The sequence below is a fragment of the Molothrus ater genome, chromosome 18 (genome assembly GCF_012460135.2).
Source record: "Molothrus ater isolate BHLD 08-10-18 breed brown headed cowbird chromosome 18, BPBGC_Mater_1.1, whole genome shotgun sequence".
Taxonomy (NCBI): Eukaryota; Metazoa; Chordata; class Aves; order Passeriformes; family Icteridae; genus Molothrus; species Molothrus ater.
In genome coordinates this window covers 11,670,185-11,689,269 of record NC_050495.2, presented here as the reverse complement: position 1 = coordinate 11,689,269, position 19,085 = coordinate 11,670,185, and the positions used below count along the sequence as shown (strand labels likewise).

At 48.9% G+C, this 19,085-nt stretch overlaps 1 protein-coding gene across 5 annotated transcripts in view; it reads right to left on the bottom strand.

Moving 5' to 3' along the window:
• The window catches only part of GGT1 (gamma-glutamyltransferase 1), a 31,969-nt gene extending 12,884 nt beyond the window's left edge, over positions 1 to 19,085 (bottom strand). Inside the window, exons 1-2 of one of the 5 annotated variants that reach the window (XM_036393563.1) lie at positions 18,892 to 19,085; positions 10,924 to 11,002 (exon numbers count right to left, since the gene is read on the bottom strand). In XM_036393563.1, coding sequence (XP_036249456.1) covers positions 10,924 to 11,002; positions 18,892 to 18,931 — 119 coding nt within the window. In that variant the 5' untranslated portion in view covers positions 18,932 to 19,085. Of the gene's footprint in view, positions 1 to 4; positions 141 to 9,407; positions 9,424 to 10,923; positions 11,003 to 18,891 lie in introns of those variants that run through there. The other 4 variants (XM_036393565.1, XM_054516811.1, XM_036393566.2 and 1 more) reach the window with 4 other exon arrangements.

The following is a 19,085-nucleotide window of genomic DNA, read 5'->3' as shown; positions in this document are numbered from 1 at the left end:
TTACCTTACCAGAGCATCTGCCATCCTCAGAGAAAAGCCAGTCCATGGAATTGTGGTGAAGAGCAGATGCACCAATCCCCACTGTGGATGCCCAGCAGCCCAAGGCAGAGCGAGCTCAGCAGGCAGAGCAGCCCTCAGTGCCCTGCAGCAGCCACACACTCAGGAGCAGGCAGCAGTGAGTGTGCCAGCACTGAGCTAACTAAGGAAACAGGCCAGGCCAGCCAAACCAAAACTTTTCTTAGAGGGGGGTGATTAGCAAGCAGCCCCCCCCAGCCTCACCCCCTGCCTTAAACCAGGAGATTTGGACACATTTGCTGTCCAAGCCCTGTATCTGTGAGTCTCAGCCTGAGCACTAAAGATGCCCATCTCCATCCAGGTAAAGCAGCTGTAAATCTTCTGTATGTGCTGCTCTGTAAACAAGTGTCAGCTCAGGGTAGTAAAAGGAAATGGATGAAACCTCTTTCCAGGTTCTAGAACTTAATTTACACTCAACCACTTTTAAAAGAGACCAGTGGTGTGTTTGCAGAGCAATGACTGTGCAGGGAAACAGAGAAGCCATTATGTCCCCAACAATAGCTCACACACAGCCTCAGAGTTTAAAGACAGTTTTGTTTGTTGGCAGAGATATTTCAGCTTCAGCACTGGCAGTCTCCTCCAAGCTACACAAGAAATGCCATGGGATCTTTTATCTGTGCCCCAGCTCAGCAGAAGGTACTTTGTTTGTCTGAAGGCTGCTCTGTGCTGGGCTGTCCTTCAAGCCTGGGCTGACTCAAGCCCTGTAGTGCAGAGTTAACCCCTGGGCTCCTGGCTGGGGCTCTGCAGCTCTTCTCACAGCTGCTTGTCCCACTGCTGGGCCCCTGCAGAGCTTTACTGCCTCCTCAGGGAAGTTGTTCTGACAGCAGGAGAGAAGGGGAAGTTTCAGGTGCTGCCTCTGCTCTCACCTCCTCCCTGGAATGGGATCACACCTGTGAGCATCCCATAGACCCAGAAGGGCTCCATGCTGAGTCCTGCTGAGTGCACAGACCTTGGAAAGGGCCCTGCAACAAACTTCATGTGACCCAGGCACAGCTCCTGGCCTGCCAGGCATGAGGATAAGACATGCTCCACTGGGCAGCAGCACACACACAGAGGCTGCCCTGCAGAGGTTCTGACCCTGTGCTGCACCACCCCGTGCCTCTGACTCCAGGGAATGCTCTTAAGGAAGGTCTGTCTGTGCAATCTGTCACACTGATCCTGCCCAGGAAGCAGCAGATGTATGAGCTCTCCAGCAATGAGCAGAGAGCAAACCCAGCTGGGGATAATCCTCTCACCTCTGCTGCCAGCTCAGCTCCCATGAGCTCCTCAGCCCATCCCAGGCCTGACCCCAGAGGGAAGCACAGCCCTCACTGCCTTCCCAACCATGGCACAGCAGAGCCAAATGTGTGTTTGGTTTGATGTACAGAAGTCAGGAGAAGGATCCAGAAATCAGGAGAAGGATCAGTGGGTTAGACACCCTCTGCTAACCCACCTCTCCATGCTCCTTGTGCCCTGGGCAGGCACACTGCAGGAATTTCACCAGTGGTCTGTTTGAACCTTGGCTCTGAGTTGAGTTCCCATTATGATTTATTAATGGGAGTGGAGCAGCAGCTGCAGGCCCCCACCTGAGCAGGCTCCCCAGCTACTGTCTGCTGAGGCTGGCTATAACCTCCCCTTCTCTGCCAAATCCAGCTGTTTGGAAGCCTGGCTTCAGTCACTGAGTGCTTTGGCAGCAGCAGAAGGTCTCCAGGAGACAGGGGCTATAAAGCAATTAAAAGCAATACAATTATTTCTCACTGTTATAAAGGTCCACCTGCCACTCTTAGCCATGGAATTCAAAAAGCAGCCTGCTTGCCTTCCTTTACATTAGGAGAGGGGGAGGAGCAGCAAGCAGCAGGGCTGTGCTTGTACCAGCAGCCCCATGGAGCTGTGCTCAGATGTGCCACAACATGCACAGCCTTATTTAAACACGACTCTGGGCTTGAATTCAAAGTACCCCAGTGCAACAGGGGGTTGCTGTGTCATGGAGGAGATGCAGGGTCTGACATCCCTGCGAAGAGGGCCTGGGGTGTTCTGTAGAGATGAGGAATCTGCCATGGTCAGGGAAAGTGCCAGGAGAATTGGAAGAGGAGAAGGAGATGTGGGGAGAGAGCAGTGGGATACTAGGGGATGGCAAAGGATCCCAGGCAGGCACTGCTTTGTTCCCAAATGAAGCAGTAAATGAAGCATCCACTGACAACACCCAGAACTTTAACCACAAACTCAAACCCAACAGGTTTCTGCTTTAAACCCATCTTGCAAGAGCTTCATACCCCTGCACCCATCCTGAGAGCTCCCTGTGCTCCCACTCACAGCCAGCAGCCAGCACTGGGCCATTGGCTCTGAGATATCCTCCCCTCCTTTCCCCAGGCAGCACAAGAAATGCAAGGATGGTTGGGACATCTGGCCTCTCGTCACAGGACACAGGCCACGCTCTTGTGACACATCACAAACGATGACATTCCATCAGGAGATGTTTCAATTGAGGTCGTACACAGTCTGCAGCTCCACCAGTGAGAAGGGAACTCAAACAGAGGTTCAGCCAAGCCATGAAGAAGCCCAAAGAGGCTCCCAAATTCAGACCTAGGCACTGCTCCCACCTGAAGCAGGAGGGCAAAGCAGTCCCTGGAGAAACACAGCGACTCCATTAAGCTCAGTTAAAATCCTTCCTCACTGACGGTGCCTCCGTGCTGGCTCCTGCCCAGGGGCCAGCACCCCCCTCTTGGTTAATCCCAGCATTGCAGACTCTGTGCACACATCAGCTTGCAGGAGAAGGGCCTCAGTGGGCATCAGTGGTCCCTGCTGATTGCTGAGATCATCAGCATTGAAAAGAGCTGAGCACTGAGTCTGTGAGTGAAGGGGCTGCGCAGCTGGGCCCAGGTGCTGCTCAGGAGAGCTCTTGTGACTCAAAGAGAGCTCTGGTGGTCACAGTCTGTGACTCCTCCACAGGCACAGGCTTTGCTGAAGCCCCATGGCATGTATTGTTCTGCCCAATGTAGATCAAACTCTGAATTCACTGAGAGACAATAATTTCCTCTTGAAGCAACTTTTCCTCAAAAATCCCTCATCTCTCTCTGCAGATATTTTAGCATCAAATCCAACATTTTTTATCTTAAGACACTTCTGCATAAACTATGAAGTAAAAAAAAAAAGACAGACAGGTGAAATAAACACAGAATTCCCCATTTCCCATGGTTTTCACAGCGTTTCCTAGTTGAGGACCTCCCAGAAATCCACAACTGGCAAACTCAATCTCAAAAGCACAAGTTATTAAAGTAGTACAGAATGAGTTTTTATAAACCCATTAAAAACATTATTGTTATGGTCACTCCCAATTTAAAGTCAAAACACTTCATCAAAATAGCTCAGTTCTCCCAAGTGTTGCAAAAGATCTTTTCAGGTGCTCTTTTGCCATTAAACTGGAAGTTGTTTACTAGACCTGAACTCATTCAGACTGGTTAGTCTGGTCCCATCATTCTCTTTTGGCAAGCTTTCATCTGCTTCCTAAAAAAGTCCCATTTTCACACATTCTGTTGAAATCCCACACAGCAATTTCAGGCTGAGGGGAGTGGCTCAATGAAGGTAAGTGTTTCCCCCTTACCTCTCAAGAGTATTTGCAAGTTGATCCTGTCCTTTTGCACAGACCTGTGTGTACTGACCTCCTCTGAATGTCCTTGTAAAGGAAGTGAACCCTTTTTTAGGGGCAAGACATCCTTGTAGGAGAAGCAGTAACCACTTATCTTCCTTAAAAAGCTCTCCAAAACTTGTATTTGGTATTTGTACTGCCCTGCTCACAGAGATGAACCCATTGAAACTCATTATGTTTGAATTCACAGTACCGGAGGAATGCAGAAGTAATCATTGACTAGGTGAAGAGTCAAGAACCCACACCCCTCAAAATGCATATTTTAGGATCCAGAAGGATTGATTATCAACAGCAGAATCATTCTGTGTTCCTGGATTTGGTGACTGTGTGGTGCAAATATTTTTCCTCACCTCTTTGCTAGCTCTGAAGTTCTGATTAAGAAACTATAAATACAATGGAAATACATGGACTCAAGTTGCACCAGGAAATGTTTAGATTGGATGTTAGGAAAAAATTCTTCACTGAAATGGTGATCTGGCTGCCCCAAAAGTTGTGGAGTAACCACCTCTGGAGGGATTTAAAAAACATGTAGATATGGCACTTGGGGACATGGTTTAGTGGAGATTCGGCAGTGCTGGGTTAATGGTTGGATCTTAAAGGCCTTTTCCAACTAAATGGTTCTGTGATTCTAAACACATGGTGTCTCCCCATGGCCAGGTACCCTCACACCACTCCTGCCTACACCCTTGTGTTCACAGACAGACTGGATTTGGTGTCTGTCCCTTCAAACCCAGGCACTGCCAGATTGAGCTGTGACTACACTTGGTGGCAATGACCAGCTGCAAGGGTGGGCAGCTGCTGGCAGTGCCAGGGCACCTGCTCAGCTCCCACAGCTGCCCCTCAGCCAGCACAGCCACCCCACATCAATGCTCCAGCTGCAAGGAGAAGGTGCAGTGCCTGTTCTGCTTGGCCTGCTGCCACTGCAGCACTCTCTGGCAGGCAGGATGGCAGAGCAGGGAGGCAGGGATGGAGAAACCTGCCCTCCATCACTAAATCTCACTGAGGGTTTTAAGCAACAATCCTCCATGTCTGTTTGTGCCAAGCCTGGAAGCACAGCTGCAGCTCCAAGGTTGCAGCTCCAAGGTTGCAGCTCCAAGGTTGCAGCTCACCTGCTGAAGTGTAGCACAAAACCCAGAGTGAGGTTGTACAAGCTGTCCTTGGATTTATGGACTCAGCTACCAAAACTTAGGCCACTGTGTCTGTCCATGGCTTGCCAGAAACCCCAGCCTCTCCCTTGAGCACAAGCTCAGTGCCCATGCAGAAATGCTGAATGCCCAACCAGAATGTAACACAAGCAAATCACAGCTTGCCTGAAACTTGGGCACAGTGAGGATCCAAGCCCACATGTCTTGAGCCTGACTGCCAGCCAGAAGGCTCTCTGCAAACCCAGGATGAAGCAAACTCTGCCTGGATGGCATTCAGCACAGAGATGCTGTCTCTGGACTCACAGGGGTCAGGAAAGAGGTGAATGTCTCAACTCCAAAGCAGCCCAGTCCCCCTGCCCCACTCCAACCTTTGACACACCACATCTCCACTTGCTGCACAAGGACAGGAGCTGTGCTACACTGACTCATTAACAAAGTTTGGCCAAGTTCCAAGATTAAAAGCTTTAGGGTGATATTTTCCCTGCCTAAAAATACATCATCTTTTCTATAATAGCTATAAAATGGAGTTCTGTTTAACATTTACATGTGGAAAAATCAGTACTAAAAACCATGAGCATTTCAGCCCTGAGATATTTGGAAGGAATATAGCCTGTGCCCATTTTTCAAGGTGACTTTCAAATACTCCTTTCAAGACATTGTATGAAGAGAACAGACCCCTTCAGTTATATTGCTATTATCCAAGAAGTCGTGAGCAAAAAATGGAAGCTTTCTGGAAAGTAGATGCTGGCACAGAAATTACTCTGCAGGCTCAGAAGGATTGGATGTATCTGCTGTTCCTACCAGCCAGTCTGAACTACACATCAGAGTCCAGGCCACATTCAGCTGTTAACACACACCCCTCTCACTGTGTCTGATTTATTGATGTGACACTCACGATGCTCCACAGAAAAGATTGTGACAGGAGCACACAACTATCCTCTGAAAAAGCAGACAGTGTGGAAAGGTGTCTGGTCTCTGCCCCAAACAAATCAACCTGCCCTTTTAGTCTGTCACACCTTTAATATTAACAGGGGAATTTAAGATGCAGTCTACTGAGCAGAACCCTTTTCTTAATTTACTGACCCTGCAGGTGTGATGGTACCAGGTTTTATCCTTAATATTTTCATAGTTCTAAAGTTGCTACATCCCTGAAGTGGGTCTAGGTCAGACAAGAGTCTCCCTGTCACATTTGTCTCAGAGGGTGCAAGGTGACATGGAAAGGCTGTAAAAAAGCCCAGTTCTAAATCATATTTATCCCACTGCAATATTTCACCCCCACAGCTGAAAGGCCAGGTTTATATCAGTGACCCAACAAAATGAAGCAAATTCTGTCCTTCTCCAAGGACAATGCAGTGCCATGTTCTACCAGCACAGAGCTGGAACAAGTTGGATGCTCCTCAGCAGGTTACTCGTTCACTTATGCACAAGTGGAGTTGAAGATGGGGTCAGAGAAAGTTGTGAAACCTGAAGTCAGTGCCTGCAGCTCCAAAGGGTGAACTCTGCTGTGTACAGGCTGTGCTATGCACAGCTACCTTATTTCAGCTGTACACAATATTTGGCAGCTATCAAGCATCTCTGTCTAGGCACTAATTTAATACAGAGCCCTGTTATAACTCAGCCTTACAAGTTTCAAGCTGCAAAGCCACACCTCAAGCAGTAATGTCATGTTTAATGCAGGTGCATTGCTGACTTGCTTTTCTCAACCCTTTACAAATAAAGAAAAAAAAAATCCTGAAGGACTTGGCTCCTCCTTCCAAGTGGTCACCTTCATGGCACGGTCACCTTTAATTTCCCAAAAATTAGCATGTGCTGTTACATTGAAACTTGAGCAACAAATTCATCTTTCAGCACATGAAGCAATGCCTTCACACCTCTTGTCACAGAACTTGCAGACACTGAAAAGCTTCAGGAAACCCAAGACACTTCTGGAGAATTTTTCTTTTTGTTTCTTTGCCCCCACCCTTGTTGATTTTTTCTGTAGGAATTACATGAAGCAACCCCAGCAATGACTCACAAAGCACAGACCAGGTCAACAGTTCAGACTCCTACTTTTTATGGCAGAACAAGCAACCCAAAGCCTCCATTTCCCAATGTTTTAACATCCCAATGCATTATTGGGATAGATGCCATTACAAGATTTTGTACCTCTTGTTGCAGGTTAGCTATTCTTCCATGAGGAAATCATTCCCCTCTAATACAGCAGTGTTGCAATCCAGTACAACCTGAACATGAGCATCAAAAATAGCACCTTGAGTGCCCACTAACACAGAGCCCTTAATAAGCACATGAGGCTTCTTCCTACTAAATAACAGTTCCCTTTTTCACCCCTTACTCTACTCTTCCATGTGGAAGCTAACTGCCAACTGTATGGGTAGCAGACAATTCTATTTTAGGCTAAACAGGACCTAAGAAACACTGATTCAAAAAAGAGATCACAGCTGAAAAAGCCTTGGAAAAGTCACTAGGAGAGACTTAGAGAAAAGGTACATTAAGAATGGAAAACATGCCTAGTGTGGAAAAGGTTGAGTTGACTAAGAGCAGGACACAAAAGTTGCCTTACAGAGCTGAAAATAAACAAGCAGATGTTTGTCCACAGCCCAAGCACCTCCTTCCCCTCCAGTGAGAGTTGCTTTCACTGGAATTCACCTGCTGAAATGGAGCCACCCACTAAACCCCACATGCTTTCATTTTAGTGACCTGTTTCCCCATTATCACCCACAGGTGCACACTTTTCCCTGGGACAAAGGTAAGCAAGGGGAAGATAACTTGCAAACAGGGAGGTTTATTAACCTTTTCTTGCCAGCCACACTGGTTAACCAGTCCTGCTTATATCCTTCTAACCCAGAGGCAGCTGCAGCAGCACTGCTGGGACAGTGCTGTGTGAACCACTGGGGCTCCTCTGTGCTTGGAGGTCACTGGTTGCTGTTGCAGAAGAAGCCCTTCTGCTTCTCTCTTCCACAAAAGGGTGGCTGTCCTCTGTCCAAAGTTCTGCCTTCTTTTCTCATTTTCCCTCAATCTTATCTCTCTGCTGTCTCAACTCAATCTTACTCGTTAATTTTATGTCAAGCTCTGCAGTTTCCAAAACCTACATCAATCTGTACCATTTATCTAGCAGCTTTATAAAGCCCTTTAATCTTTGCAAAGCCTTTCTGCCAGGCCACCAAAGGGACTGCAGAAATGTGTTCTTGCAGCTGACAGAACTGCAGAAATGTGTTCTTGCAGCTGACAGAACTGCCTTTCCCCCAGCAGCCAGCACTGAGCTCAGCAACACATTCCCACACAGCTTCCCCTCAACCTCACCATCCCCAAATAAAAAGGGACAGGGCTGATGGAGACAGGGGAAGAAGAAAACCTAAACTGGTGAAGGGAAAAACAGAGAAAGTGGGAATGAAGGGGGACAAAATAAATGAATTAAGATAGGAGGACAAAAAAGGTGAAAGAACAGGAAAAGGGGAAACTGAAGGGCAAAAACTGAACTATGCCCTCTCTCTCTAGGCTAGAGGTTTTCCCCAGCCTTGCCTGACTGCTGCACTTGGACCAGTCCTGCACATGCACAATTCAAACTCTCAGATCACAGATGAAGTTTAGACTTTCTTGGTGCTCTGCAGAAGGGTTTGTGTAATTTTTATGTAAGGTTTATGTAATGTTATACCTGCCATGGCAGATAACTGTGTATTTTATAGACTGTAGAGCATCTGGATGGGTGGGTGAGGCCACCAAAACCCCTGTATTCCAGTTATAATAAATGAACTCAAGACTGAATTCACTGAAGAGGTTTCAGACACTTCGGCTGAAGTTGTTAAAGAGCTGTTTCCAACTGAAAAAAACTTGTAGCTGCCTGCTTAAATTCACCTGGTTTTGCTAAACCAAGACTCTACAGGTAGGTGAATACCTTAATGACCATAGAGTTGGTTTGAATGGCTTTGCCTTTCCTGATCTCCCTCCTGTTTGCTGTGGACACCTGGATCAGGAAATGCAGCCCAGGACTGGGACCGTGAGAGAAAAAGCCCTCTGGTCCTTGAGAGCCCACTCTGGCATGTCAGAGGGATCCAGCCCAGAGCAGGAGCAGGTCTGTGTTTTCTGAACACACATAGGAGAGGGCCATTCTTCTGGTCTGGAAATGAGCAGAGAGTGTCCCAGGTGCTGTTCTGGTCCTTCATGTGTCTAAACATTCAATTGTCTGGGCAGAATCTGCTCATTGTCATACAAATGCAGTTGCCCTTGATAGTTCTTTGCAACAGATTTTTTTTTTTTCTTACAGAGAATTAAGTATGAACGGCTTGATTTATTTCAGAGTATTCCTTCCTCCTTCATGGGCCAGTTTCCACACACACACAAATGATCCCCTGACCTGTGCTCTACTGAGTGCTCTGCCTGCTCTGCACCAGGAGCTCTGCTCTCTCCCACAGCTTTGCCCTTCCACCCTGCTTCTGCATCCCGCCCTCAGCATCATCCCACTGTCCCTGCAGCTTTTCTGGTTCTGCACCTGCCTCCTGGCCTTTCCCCCAGGTACCAGGTAAGAAACCTGCCAGTGCTTGACCTCCCACACCAACAGGGCTTACATTTGTCAGGAAGCACAGAAGGATATGGAAAGAAGAGGGATCCAAGATCTGTGGATTTCAGCCACTTCTTAGATCTTGATTCCTCTGATGAGCACCACCTGCCAGAGGGACATTGGAGTAAGAATTTCTCATCCTTAGGGACCCCATGAAATCTGCCTTCCCAAGTTTGCATAGCTCTGACCTCTCTGGTTGTTTTGGGAGCCTTTCCTGTGTCAGCTTGCCAAAACAGCACTTCTCTTAGCAGCAATCCTTGTCACTTATGCCACCTGCAAACCCTGACACTCAGGCCAATGACCCTGCACCAACCTTTCCATAGACCTTTATAACCCAAAGAGGAGCAGAGACCAACATCAGCCTGGGTGGTGGATAGTACCTTCAAAGGGTTCGATGGGCTATGTAGACGGTGAAGTGTCTTTCCCAGTGATGGGATTGAGATCCCAGCTCACCAGACTTCCAGGTCCTTGCTCTTATCTCAGCCTGTCAGAAGCCCCAGTCCTTGAAGCCACCAGTCCCTGTGCTGCTGACCCTGCCCAGCCACAGCAGCTCCCGTGCAGGGTGGCTCAGCAGCTGCTCAGGGAGCTTGGACAGAGACCCTGCTGCCTTTGCTAACTGAGCCAAGCCAAGAGCAACACAGCAGATCAGGTCCTGTCCATCCTTGCAAGAGAGAAACACTTGCTCTTCAAACCTGAGCCTGCAGGCTTGTGACACAAAGGCAGCCTTTAATGAAATAGGATTAACGAGCTGGAAAGGTACGCAATAAAGGGAAAGAAACAACTCCTCTATTTCACACCCCAGTCCAACCAATATGGAGATGCCAAGATAAAACCAGCTGTTTACTCACTAGTTTAAAAGCTCTGCAGTTCACCTTCACCCAGTGACGCCAAAGGAAGGCTCTTCTGCCTGCTTCTCTTGCCTCTTATTCCTCAAGAGTTGCCAGGAGCAGGGACTCCAAAAACAAGACCGGTCACACAGAGCTGAGTGGCAGCAAGGCTTCATATATGGGAGTGGTCAGGAGGGGAGGTGATGTAATGAAGCCCTATCTTTGAGCAGTAAAGGCATGCCACCCTTCCCCCTCCCTGTCCCTGAAGAATTGCTGGCTCACAGGGCAAGATGAGAACAGAGTGGTCCAGCGCTTTCCGTGCTGTACTTTCTCACGGTAAAGGGAACAGTGCACAGGGTGGGGAGCAAAGATCAGACTTGAATGGAGACAATACTTTGATATTAGGTAGTCCCAGGAGTGAATCTGTACTGGCAGAGTTGTTTCTTTTCTTCGTGCATCAAACAATTCTCTGCCAAGCTGCTGGTTTTCCCTGGCACAAGTCCTGACAGGGAGGACATTGTCTGGATTAGAGCACTGGTGACCCCATACCCATCCTGACAGAGAAAATCCCATTCCTACACTCTTCCAAGGTGGCTGATGCTGGAGCACTGCCCAGCTCCATGGCCATAAGGGCTGAGAGATTTATAGAGGAGAAGAAATGTGCATCCCATAAATGGTGGTGTCTTGGACACTGACCTGGGAAGAGGCACATCAGTCTTGGACACTGACTTGAGAGGCACATCCTCCCCTTCTCCATCAGAGGAAATCTTGAACCCTGTGAATGGAGAGGAAATCTCTCAAGGATGTACCACTGCTGTCCAAAGGGAAAATAGTCATTTTTGACTTCCTTCATTTCAGTTTTGTTGATCACTCACTGTTGGAATGTTGGGGGACACAAGACAGATGATGGACTTTGGACCTGGTTAAGATAAGAGATTTGATAACAGGATGCCTTGGCGAAAACCAACGGAACTTTGAAAATTCAACCTGGATCGCAAGAAGATTAAATCAAACGGGTTTACCAGAAAAAGAAAATCCCATTAAATTCTGCAAGCAAGAGATGTTGCTCTATACATAAGTTTGTGTATGCGATTTTAACCTAATCATTGTAGTACACATTACCAGTGTCCCTGCAATAGTATATAAGTGTTTGTATCCCACAATAAAATCAGATTCTGATCACCAAGTCAGTCTCCCCATCTCTCTCCATCACCAACAACTCACTGAAGGGCTTGTTTGACCATGACGAGCCACATCAGGCATTAGGATGAGTTTTGTCTAATTCAAAGGTTGGGTAGGTCAGTGATTGCTGAATAAACAATCAACAATCAGTTGGGTAGGTCTGTGATTGCTGTATAAAGGGAGAGTCCAGGGCTAACAAGAAGTTTCTGTGTGCTCTCAGATGAGGCAATTGGAAAAGGAAGGAACCAGTCCAGGCTTTCACAAAGTGGAATTCACAGAGTTACTGTCCTCTACCAGGAACTGCACCAAGATCCACAGGATCAGGAAACAGCAGCCAAACAAATGCCACCAGTTCTGAGAACCAAAACCTTGTACTGACAAGAACCTCCATGGGTAATTCTCAGATTTGGGTGGGGAAGGGAGATCTGGAAATGACCTTTGCAAGAAGGGCTGCTTGTGCAACGCACAGTGAAATGAACTGGAGAAGAGCTGTGCCCTTACCTGTTCACAGGTTACTTTTCTAGCCAGAGATGTCCCCTGTCCACTCAACACTGTGCCATCTCAAGCAAAGGGGTGATTTACAACCCTGCAAGGAGCATTCCTGTGCACATCACGGTCTGGGTCTCTCTTACCCTGAGGAATGAGTCTGCTTTGGTGATGTCAAGGGACTTGAAAGCAGATACACAGCTGAGAAGCCCTTTTAACTGCCAGGAATGCTGCCAAAGAGATTTTTTCAGATCCAGGATAAACTAGCTCTCTCTTACAGATGTAAGATTTGCTCTACTATATTTGCACTCTTCTGTAAATTACATAATCTCAATAAACTACTCCCTCTGGTTCTGTTGTTTTGGGGAAGGCCTGGCTTTGGAGCTATTGGCAATGAAACAGAAAAAATTACCATTGAGGTGTTCTGTTATCATTATCCAAACAGGAATCTGACCCTTTTCAGTACAACCACAACTGCAGCAGACCCCATCCATCCCAAGGAAAGCTCCCCACTTGCTCAAGATGCAGCATGGTTTTTACAGCATTGTTTGGAGACAACCTAAACATGCTGGGTAGGTGACAAAGTAAATTCTACCCAAACTGTAAACACAAAGAGGAAGAACAGAGTCAGAATAGGTTCCTTCCCTTATTTTTCCAATGATACTCTTGGTAAGAGACAGAGACACAGGGGACACTGTGCAAAGCTGCCTCCCAAATATGAACCTCCAGTACTTGCTGCACCTACAAGAAGATCTCCAAACTCCATAACCTGTTGGGACTGCTGAATTCTTACCATTATCACCAGAAAAAAAAATCACTACCTAACAGCATTTTAAAGCCACTCTCAGGGCCAAGGAGCCTTACAGGCCCACATGATAAAAGCATTCATATCCCCACTTCAGAGACAGGACAACAGAGACAATCTTGCCCAGGGGTTCAGAGCAGGTCAGTGCCTGGGCTGGAATAAGGAATCTTTCCCCAGATCCCTTAACCATGTTCCTAGACATCACCCTTCTTCCCTGCCACATGCCTGATATTTACAGTAAATCCAGAGGCAGCTGAAGTGAGAGCAGAGCTGACACTGGTCTGCTGCACTGGGCCTGGAGCTCCATGGGATGTTGGGCTCAGTGTTCCTCATGGCTTTGGGCTCTCCTCCACTGGAAACAGGAAATTAATAAAACGTGAAGGTAGCACCCTCCATCTCCTTGGGAAAAATGACAGATTAGATTGCAACAGAGGTGCTGGGGGAAGGACAAAGTGTTTGCCACTTAATGGAAAACTTGCAGATTATTACAGAAAGTTGCTGGGTAACTAATCACTGTTAAAGTCTAACCCAAGTAAGAGGGCTCTAAAACCAGAAGAACACAGACTTTAGCAGCAAGAGCCAAGGTCCACTTTCCATTCTGCTTAAGAATCAGTAGGACTTGGAGATGGAAGGCTCAGAAGTTATTCCTGGACATGAATGAACACTGACCCAGAGATCTGAGTGTGCAGCCCACCCAAACTTTGCCTTGTGAGAGCTGTGCTTCTCAGGAAGCCCCACAACTTCTTGTTCCTTTCTCAGCAGTTTCTGCTGAAGGATCAACTCTACTGCTCTTGGAGCAACAAATGAAACCTCTCAGCACCAAATTCAGCACGTCCTGGTAAGGCAGAATCTGTCCTGGGTTACCTCAGTGTGGCAAGATTTCACTGGGACCCCTGGCAGGGTCAGGGTGGAGCCTCTCAGGGAGGGATGGGCACAGCAGCAGTGCAGCCACCCCCAAATCTGTCCTCCCCACTTGTCACCCTGCTTCCCCAGCCCTGGGGGGGCTTCTGCCAGCACTGCAGGGCCACTGGGCTCACACAGGGGTGGGAATCAACCCAGCCAAGAGCCACTGGTGGCTGTAAGGTGCTGTGAGGGAAGAAATCCCACTGAGTCCCTGAGAGGGCTGTGGATGAATTTGCACTGAGTGGACAGGGACTATGTACATCCTGGCTACACTACTGCCAGGCTTCAGAGGGCAAACCTGACCTGGGGATGAACACCCAAAGCAAGAGTTTCATGGACCTTTACACTGGGACTCCTTTCCCTGCTGTGGGCAGGTGAGGACGGTGCTCAGCAGACACACAAATATCTCATACAGCACTACACAGGAAAGGTGCACACCATGCAAGACAGCTCATGTCCCAAATGAAAATCTGGACATACAACTCTTTTATTCCAGTGGTTTTCAGCACTTCATACTCTCTGGATTTGCTCCCCAGAACAACAGCCTCAGGAAATAAATGATTTTTTTCTTTTTAAAGTCACTCACTGCAGATCAAATACGTCCTAGAGCTTCAGGCTCACATTTAGCCCAGCTAAGGCTTGGGCAATACAGTTCATGTCTGTGTGGCCATTTGCAACCCATCAGTTTTGACCTTAGGACAGAAATACACAGCACAGGTCAGTCTTGGTGCACACCACGAGCCACAGCCCACCTGTGGGACAGGCTCCTCTCACAGCCACCACAGCAAAGCACTGAGCACGTTCAGCTTCCACCAGCCCAGGGCTGTACACTGAAACCACTGGGTGACTCTGTGCTGTCCAGAAGGGCATCACAAAATTCCTACAAAAGGAGACTCCAGAGACAGGAGTTTGTCTTGACTGGCCTCTGCACCTGAATGCAGAAATCTGGCAGGTTTGGTGCTTGCAGCATCTCCTTCTCTGGGCAGAGCATAACACAGGACAGAGGAAAGGATGGTGCCCAAACACCAACCAGTCTCCTGTCCTGAGAGATGCCTCATGGTGCCAGGAGAACAGGACTCCCCCCTCAAGCACAGATCAGAGAAAAGAGTCCCTGCCTGCTTCACCTCCTGCCTGTCCCAGTCTCCTTCAGGGCTTGTTTGTTTAGGTGCTGCCAAGGGCACCAGAAATGGCCACTTCCTAATGAGAGATCAGAATACAAACCTCTGCCTCAAAGCACTTGGAACCTGTGCTGGAAAGTCTGAGGGGGCCAGCTGGGCTGGAGGCAGAGCCTGGAGCAGCACAGCTCTGGGAACACACACCGGGCTTTGGGAGGGACACACAGCCCTGCACAGGGGATGGACACACAGCCCTGCACAGGGGATGGACACACAGCCCTGCTGGACACACAGCCCTGCACAGGGGCTGGACACACAGCCCTGCTGGACACACAGCCCTGCAGAGGGGATGGACACACAGCCCTGCTGGACACACAGCCCTGCACAGGGGATGGACACACAGCCCTGCTGGACACACAGCCCTGCACAGGAGCTCAGCAGCTCCCCCTCTCCCTCTCCCCCCCACAGGGGCTGCTCAGCCTCTCTGGGCTGGCATGGGGCACATCCTGCTGCTTTCCCACAGCTGTTCCCATTTCCACTGGCACCCACAGAGGCTTTGCCAGGTTTCCCCTGATCTCTGGGGAGGGCTTGGTTTGTTTGCCCACCGTGCCAGGGCTGCATTTAGCTGGCAGAGTGGGCCAGTCCCACCTGCATGGCACAGCACAAAGCTGCTTAAACCCCCTCTTATCCACCTGAGCCCCTTGAGCCCCTGACCTTCCAGGCAGAGCATGGGATGCCACAGGCAATGCACTCCCAAAGGTCAGGGTGTCTCCCACAGGTCCAGAGCAGGAGCACTACAAACACAGACACCTCCAAAACTTTCAGAGCCACAGCAACCAGCGCCATCAGGCACAAATGGACTTTGCAGGGTCGAGTGGCCTTCCATGGGAAAGGCTCTCACCTTCCCCTGCAGATAGAGGCAAAAGGGCTTCCCACAGGCTGGAGCAATGTTCCCCCTCTCCCCAGCCAACCCTCTGATGCTGTGGGTATAACCATTTCCTGACAGCTGCTGTGCCTCTGTCGCCCACCTTGTCCCCTCACATTGCCCCACAGCACTGAGGAAGAGGAACACTTTGCAGTGAGGTCAGCCTGATGTGTCAGGGGGTTTGTGGGAAACAGGGTTTAACAGGGCTGCTTCCTTGTGAGAGCTCCCACTGCCAGAAATGAACCTTGAACTCCAGCAGGGCAGGACAGAACTGTGCAGAGACAGAAGACTAGATAAAAGAGATTATCCTTTTATAGATATGGATTTTTTTAAAGAGAGCAGGAAGGAGCAGGAAGGAGAGGCAGAGTCCAGGGCCTGGTCTGACTGTTCACATCTGAGGCTACCAGAAAAGCTGGCTGGTCTTGAAAAGGCTTCCTGGCTCCCCCCATGCCACCCTGGCTGCCTCACTGGCCTCTGCCACAGAGATCCCACCAGCCTCGAGCTAATTTGGGCTCCTGGGTGAGAACACAGAAACACAATAGTGACAGGAATGAAAAGCAATGGGGAGGAGGACACCCAGGAGACTTATTCTTATCAACAACCAACATTATATCAAAGGACATCTGTGAAGACAGGGAAGAGCCTTTTGTAAAAGGCACAATTGAGGCAAATCCTGCAGTTTTTACATGCTGCAGCTTTTACACTCTCTCAGGAACCCCATGATGAAGACTGTCCCAAAGGGGGACCCCTGTGCCAGGCCAGGCCATGTGCCAGGCACGCTGCTCACAGAGCAGTCACACACCCACAGCACAGTTGCTGTTTGCCCTGTGCATGTGCTTTTTAATTACAGCTTTTATTTGCAAAGCATCTCGTACAGAAAAGACAAATTGCATTACTGTCAGCTTATTAAAATCACACTCAGATTTTCTCAACTGCTAATTACACCCAGGCAGCAGTGTCAGAGTAATTAAAGCTGGGATGGACGTTTGGGGACACAGCTGTCACACACACAGCCCCTTCCTGAGCCAGGCTCAGCTGAGCCCTGCCCAGGCACAGCCCTGCCATGCCACGAGAGAAGATGAGGATGATGCAGGTGAGGCCAAACACCTCCTCAGCACAGGGGAGGGATCCCCCTGTACCAAACCTCCCCAGCTCCAGCTGGGCACCCACCCTGACCCTGCTGCAGGGGCTGGGGGAAGGGACACACGTGGCCTTGGGGTTACAGCCTGAGGTGTGGGGAGTGAAAGGGTTTTCTCCTGTTTCTGGGGCTAAATGATTGCAATAAATCACACTGCCTGCCCAAGCCTCCATTTGCTTTCATGCAAAACAGAGGTTTTGGGCTTCCCTGTTAATTAAGCAGCTCTGGGGACAAACCACAGAAAGGACTCTTGCTGGCACCCAAACACTTTAAAGCCTGATTGTGGCCCACAACAGACCTGGGAGTGGATTACACAGGGGAAGGTGTGAAACCCCAGAAACTGAGTTCCAAAGAACTGAGAGACAGCAATAAAAGAGCTTACAGACCTGTGAGGAGCTGGGAGCCTGCTGGAGAACCAACTGTGCCTTGGCAGAAGGGCACCCCAGGTGTGCAAACAGCACAGCAAGCACCTGCCCCCAGCTCAGAAACAGAATTCTCAGGGCACAGGACCAGGTAAGCCTTGGCCAAGTGGGGACTTAACCCCAGCACTGGCTTCCTGCTGCCAAGGGGATGCTGTGGAGAGTATCACCTCCAGGAAGATAGAGTGCTAATTAGGGAAGGCAGATAAAGACTGGGTCTCTTTCAAGATGAGTTTCCTTCCCACTGAAATCCTCACAGTTTCAGTGCTCAGCAGGATGTAAACACATCCTTAAATGATTTCCTGGAGCCTGGTTTCAAAAATCAGTCCCTTCAAAAGCAGGAACATGCCAAGATCAATAGCAGACCCAGGAGAGCTCTAAGCATGCCAGCTCCAAAACCACCAGGCTTTCACTACAGCCAGTCACCTACCAGTGCTAAGGGGCCCTGCTACCTTTTCATGTCTGAAAAGGCTCCCAAGACTTCCTAAGCAATCAGCCTTACTTAGGTACCAAGGGGAAAAAAGATCAGTAGGAAATGTTACATTTCAGGAGCAGCACGATGTGCCTGTGCAATATATCCTGGAGAGGCAAACCCACTGACAAGCTCACAAGGGAAGAGCAGCAGAGCTCACAGATACTGGACGTGATCCCAAGAACAAGGATGTGCTCATCTGCTCCTTGAGCAGTTTAACTGCCAACCCCCCAAAATCACTAACAGGATATCCTGGGAAGCAGCTGTCAGGTGATCATTTTTAATCCAATACAAGTTACAAGAGAAGAAGGAATGATCAGAACTTCAAGTGGAAAAAGCTGAGTGGGGTGTCCTATGGATGCCAGAGGCAGCATGATAAATATATTTACTTGTGACCCAGTAATGAAATAGTAAAGATAACATATGGAGCTAGCAGAAGTTGTGGAAAACTTCAAAACTTGAAAACATCTGTGAAACAGGGCAAATAACAGCTGATGAAATTCAATATAGAGAAATATGTAATGCCAGGCTGTGATAAACCAATATGAAGGACAGATATATATTGATGGGTTTGAATTAGAAGCTCCTTACACCACCATTAAATCTCCTACAAAGATTTGGGGGGGAAAATGCAGCAAGAAGGAAGCAAGAATTTGTTAGCTCCTGAATCATTGGCTCTTAAAGCTTATAAATGAAACTGGGTCTGTAAAGAGGAAAAGTATTCCTTTGAAAAGGATAGAGAGGACAGAGGCAGAGTTAAGAATCATAGCTGGCAATGAAAGCTACAGCCATGGAAACTTTTGAAAAAAATAATAATAAAAGGAATTTACCTAAGAAATGGCATAACAAAGATTATGCCTAACACACTAAAAAAATGAAGTGTTTTCAGTCTAGAGTGTTCACTCAAGCACAGCTAACTGCAGCAGAGAATTCCAGTCAGAGATCATTATGTTCACCCCTTAAAACACGTGTAGAACACAGGAACACAATGCCTGAAAAGCAGAGGGACTCCCAGGAGCCTCCAGCCTTCCTGTCCCTATCCGGAGCTGAGAAGGAGCAGGAGATCGCTCTCACCCAGCTGAGAAGGAGCAGGAGATCGCTCTCACCCAGCTGAGAAGGAGCAGGAGATCGATCTCACCCAGCTCTCCTCACCTGCAGCCCCAGCAGAGCCGCAGCTCCGCTCCCTCCTTCCCGGCCCCGCTGCGCTCCCCGGTCCTACCTGGAGCCAAGGGCCGCTCTCCGTGCGGGCGCTGCGGCATCTCAGGGCTCCGGCCAGCGCATCCCCGCCTGGCCCGGGGAGGGGAGAGCCTCCTGTTCTCCAGGGCAGCCGGGCCGTTCCCCTGCGGGTGAGAGCCTGGGTCAGTCCCCTTCTGGCGCTGGGCACTAGATGGCACAGACGGGAGGCGCTGCCGG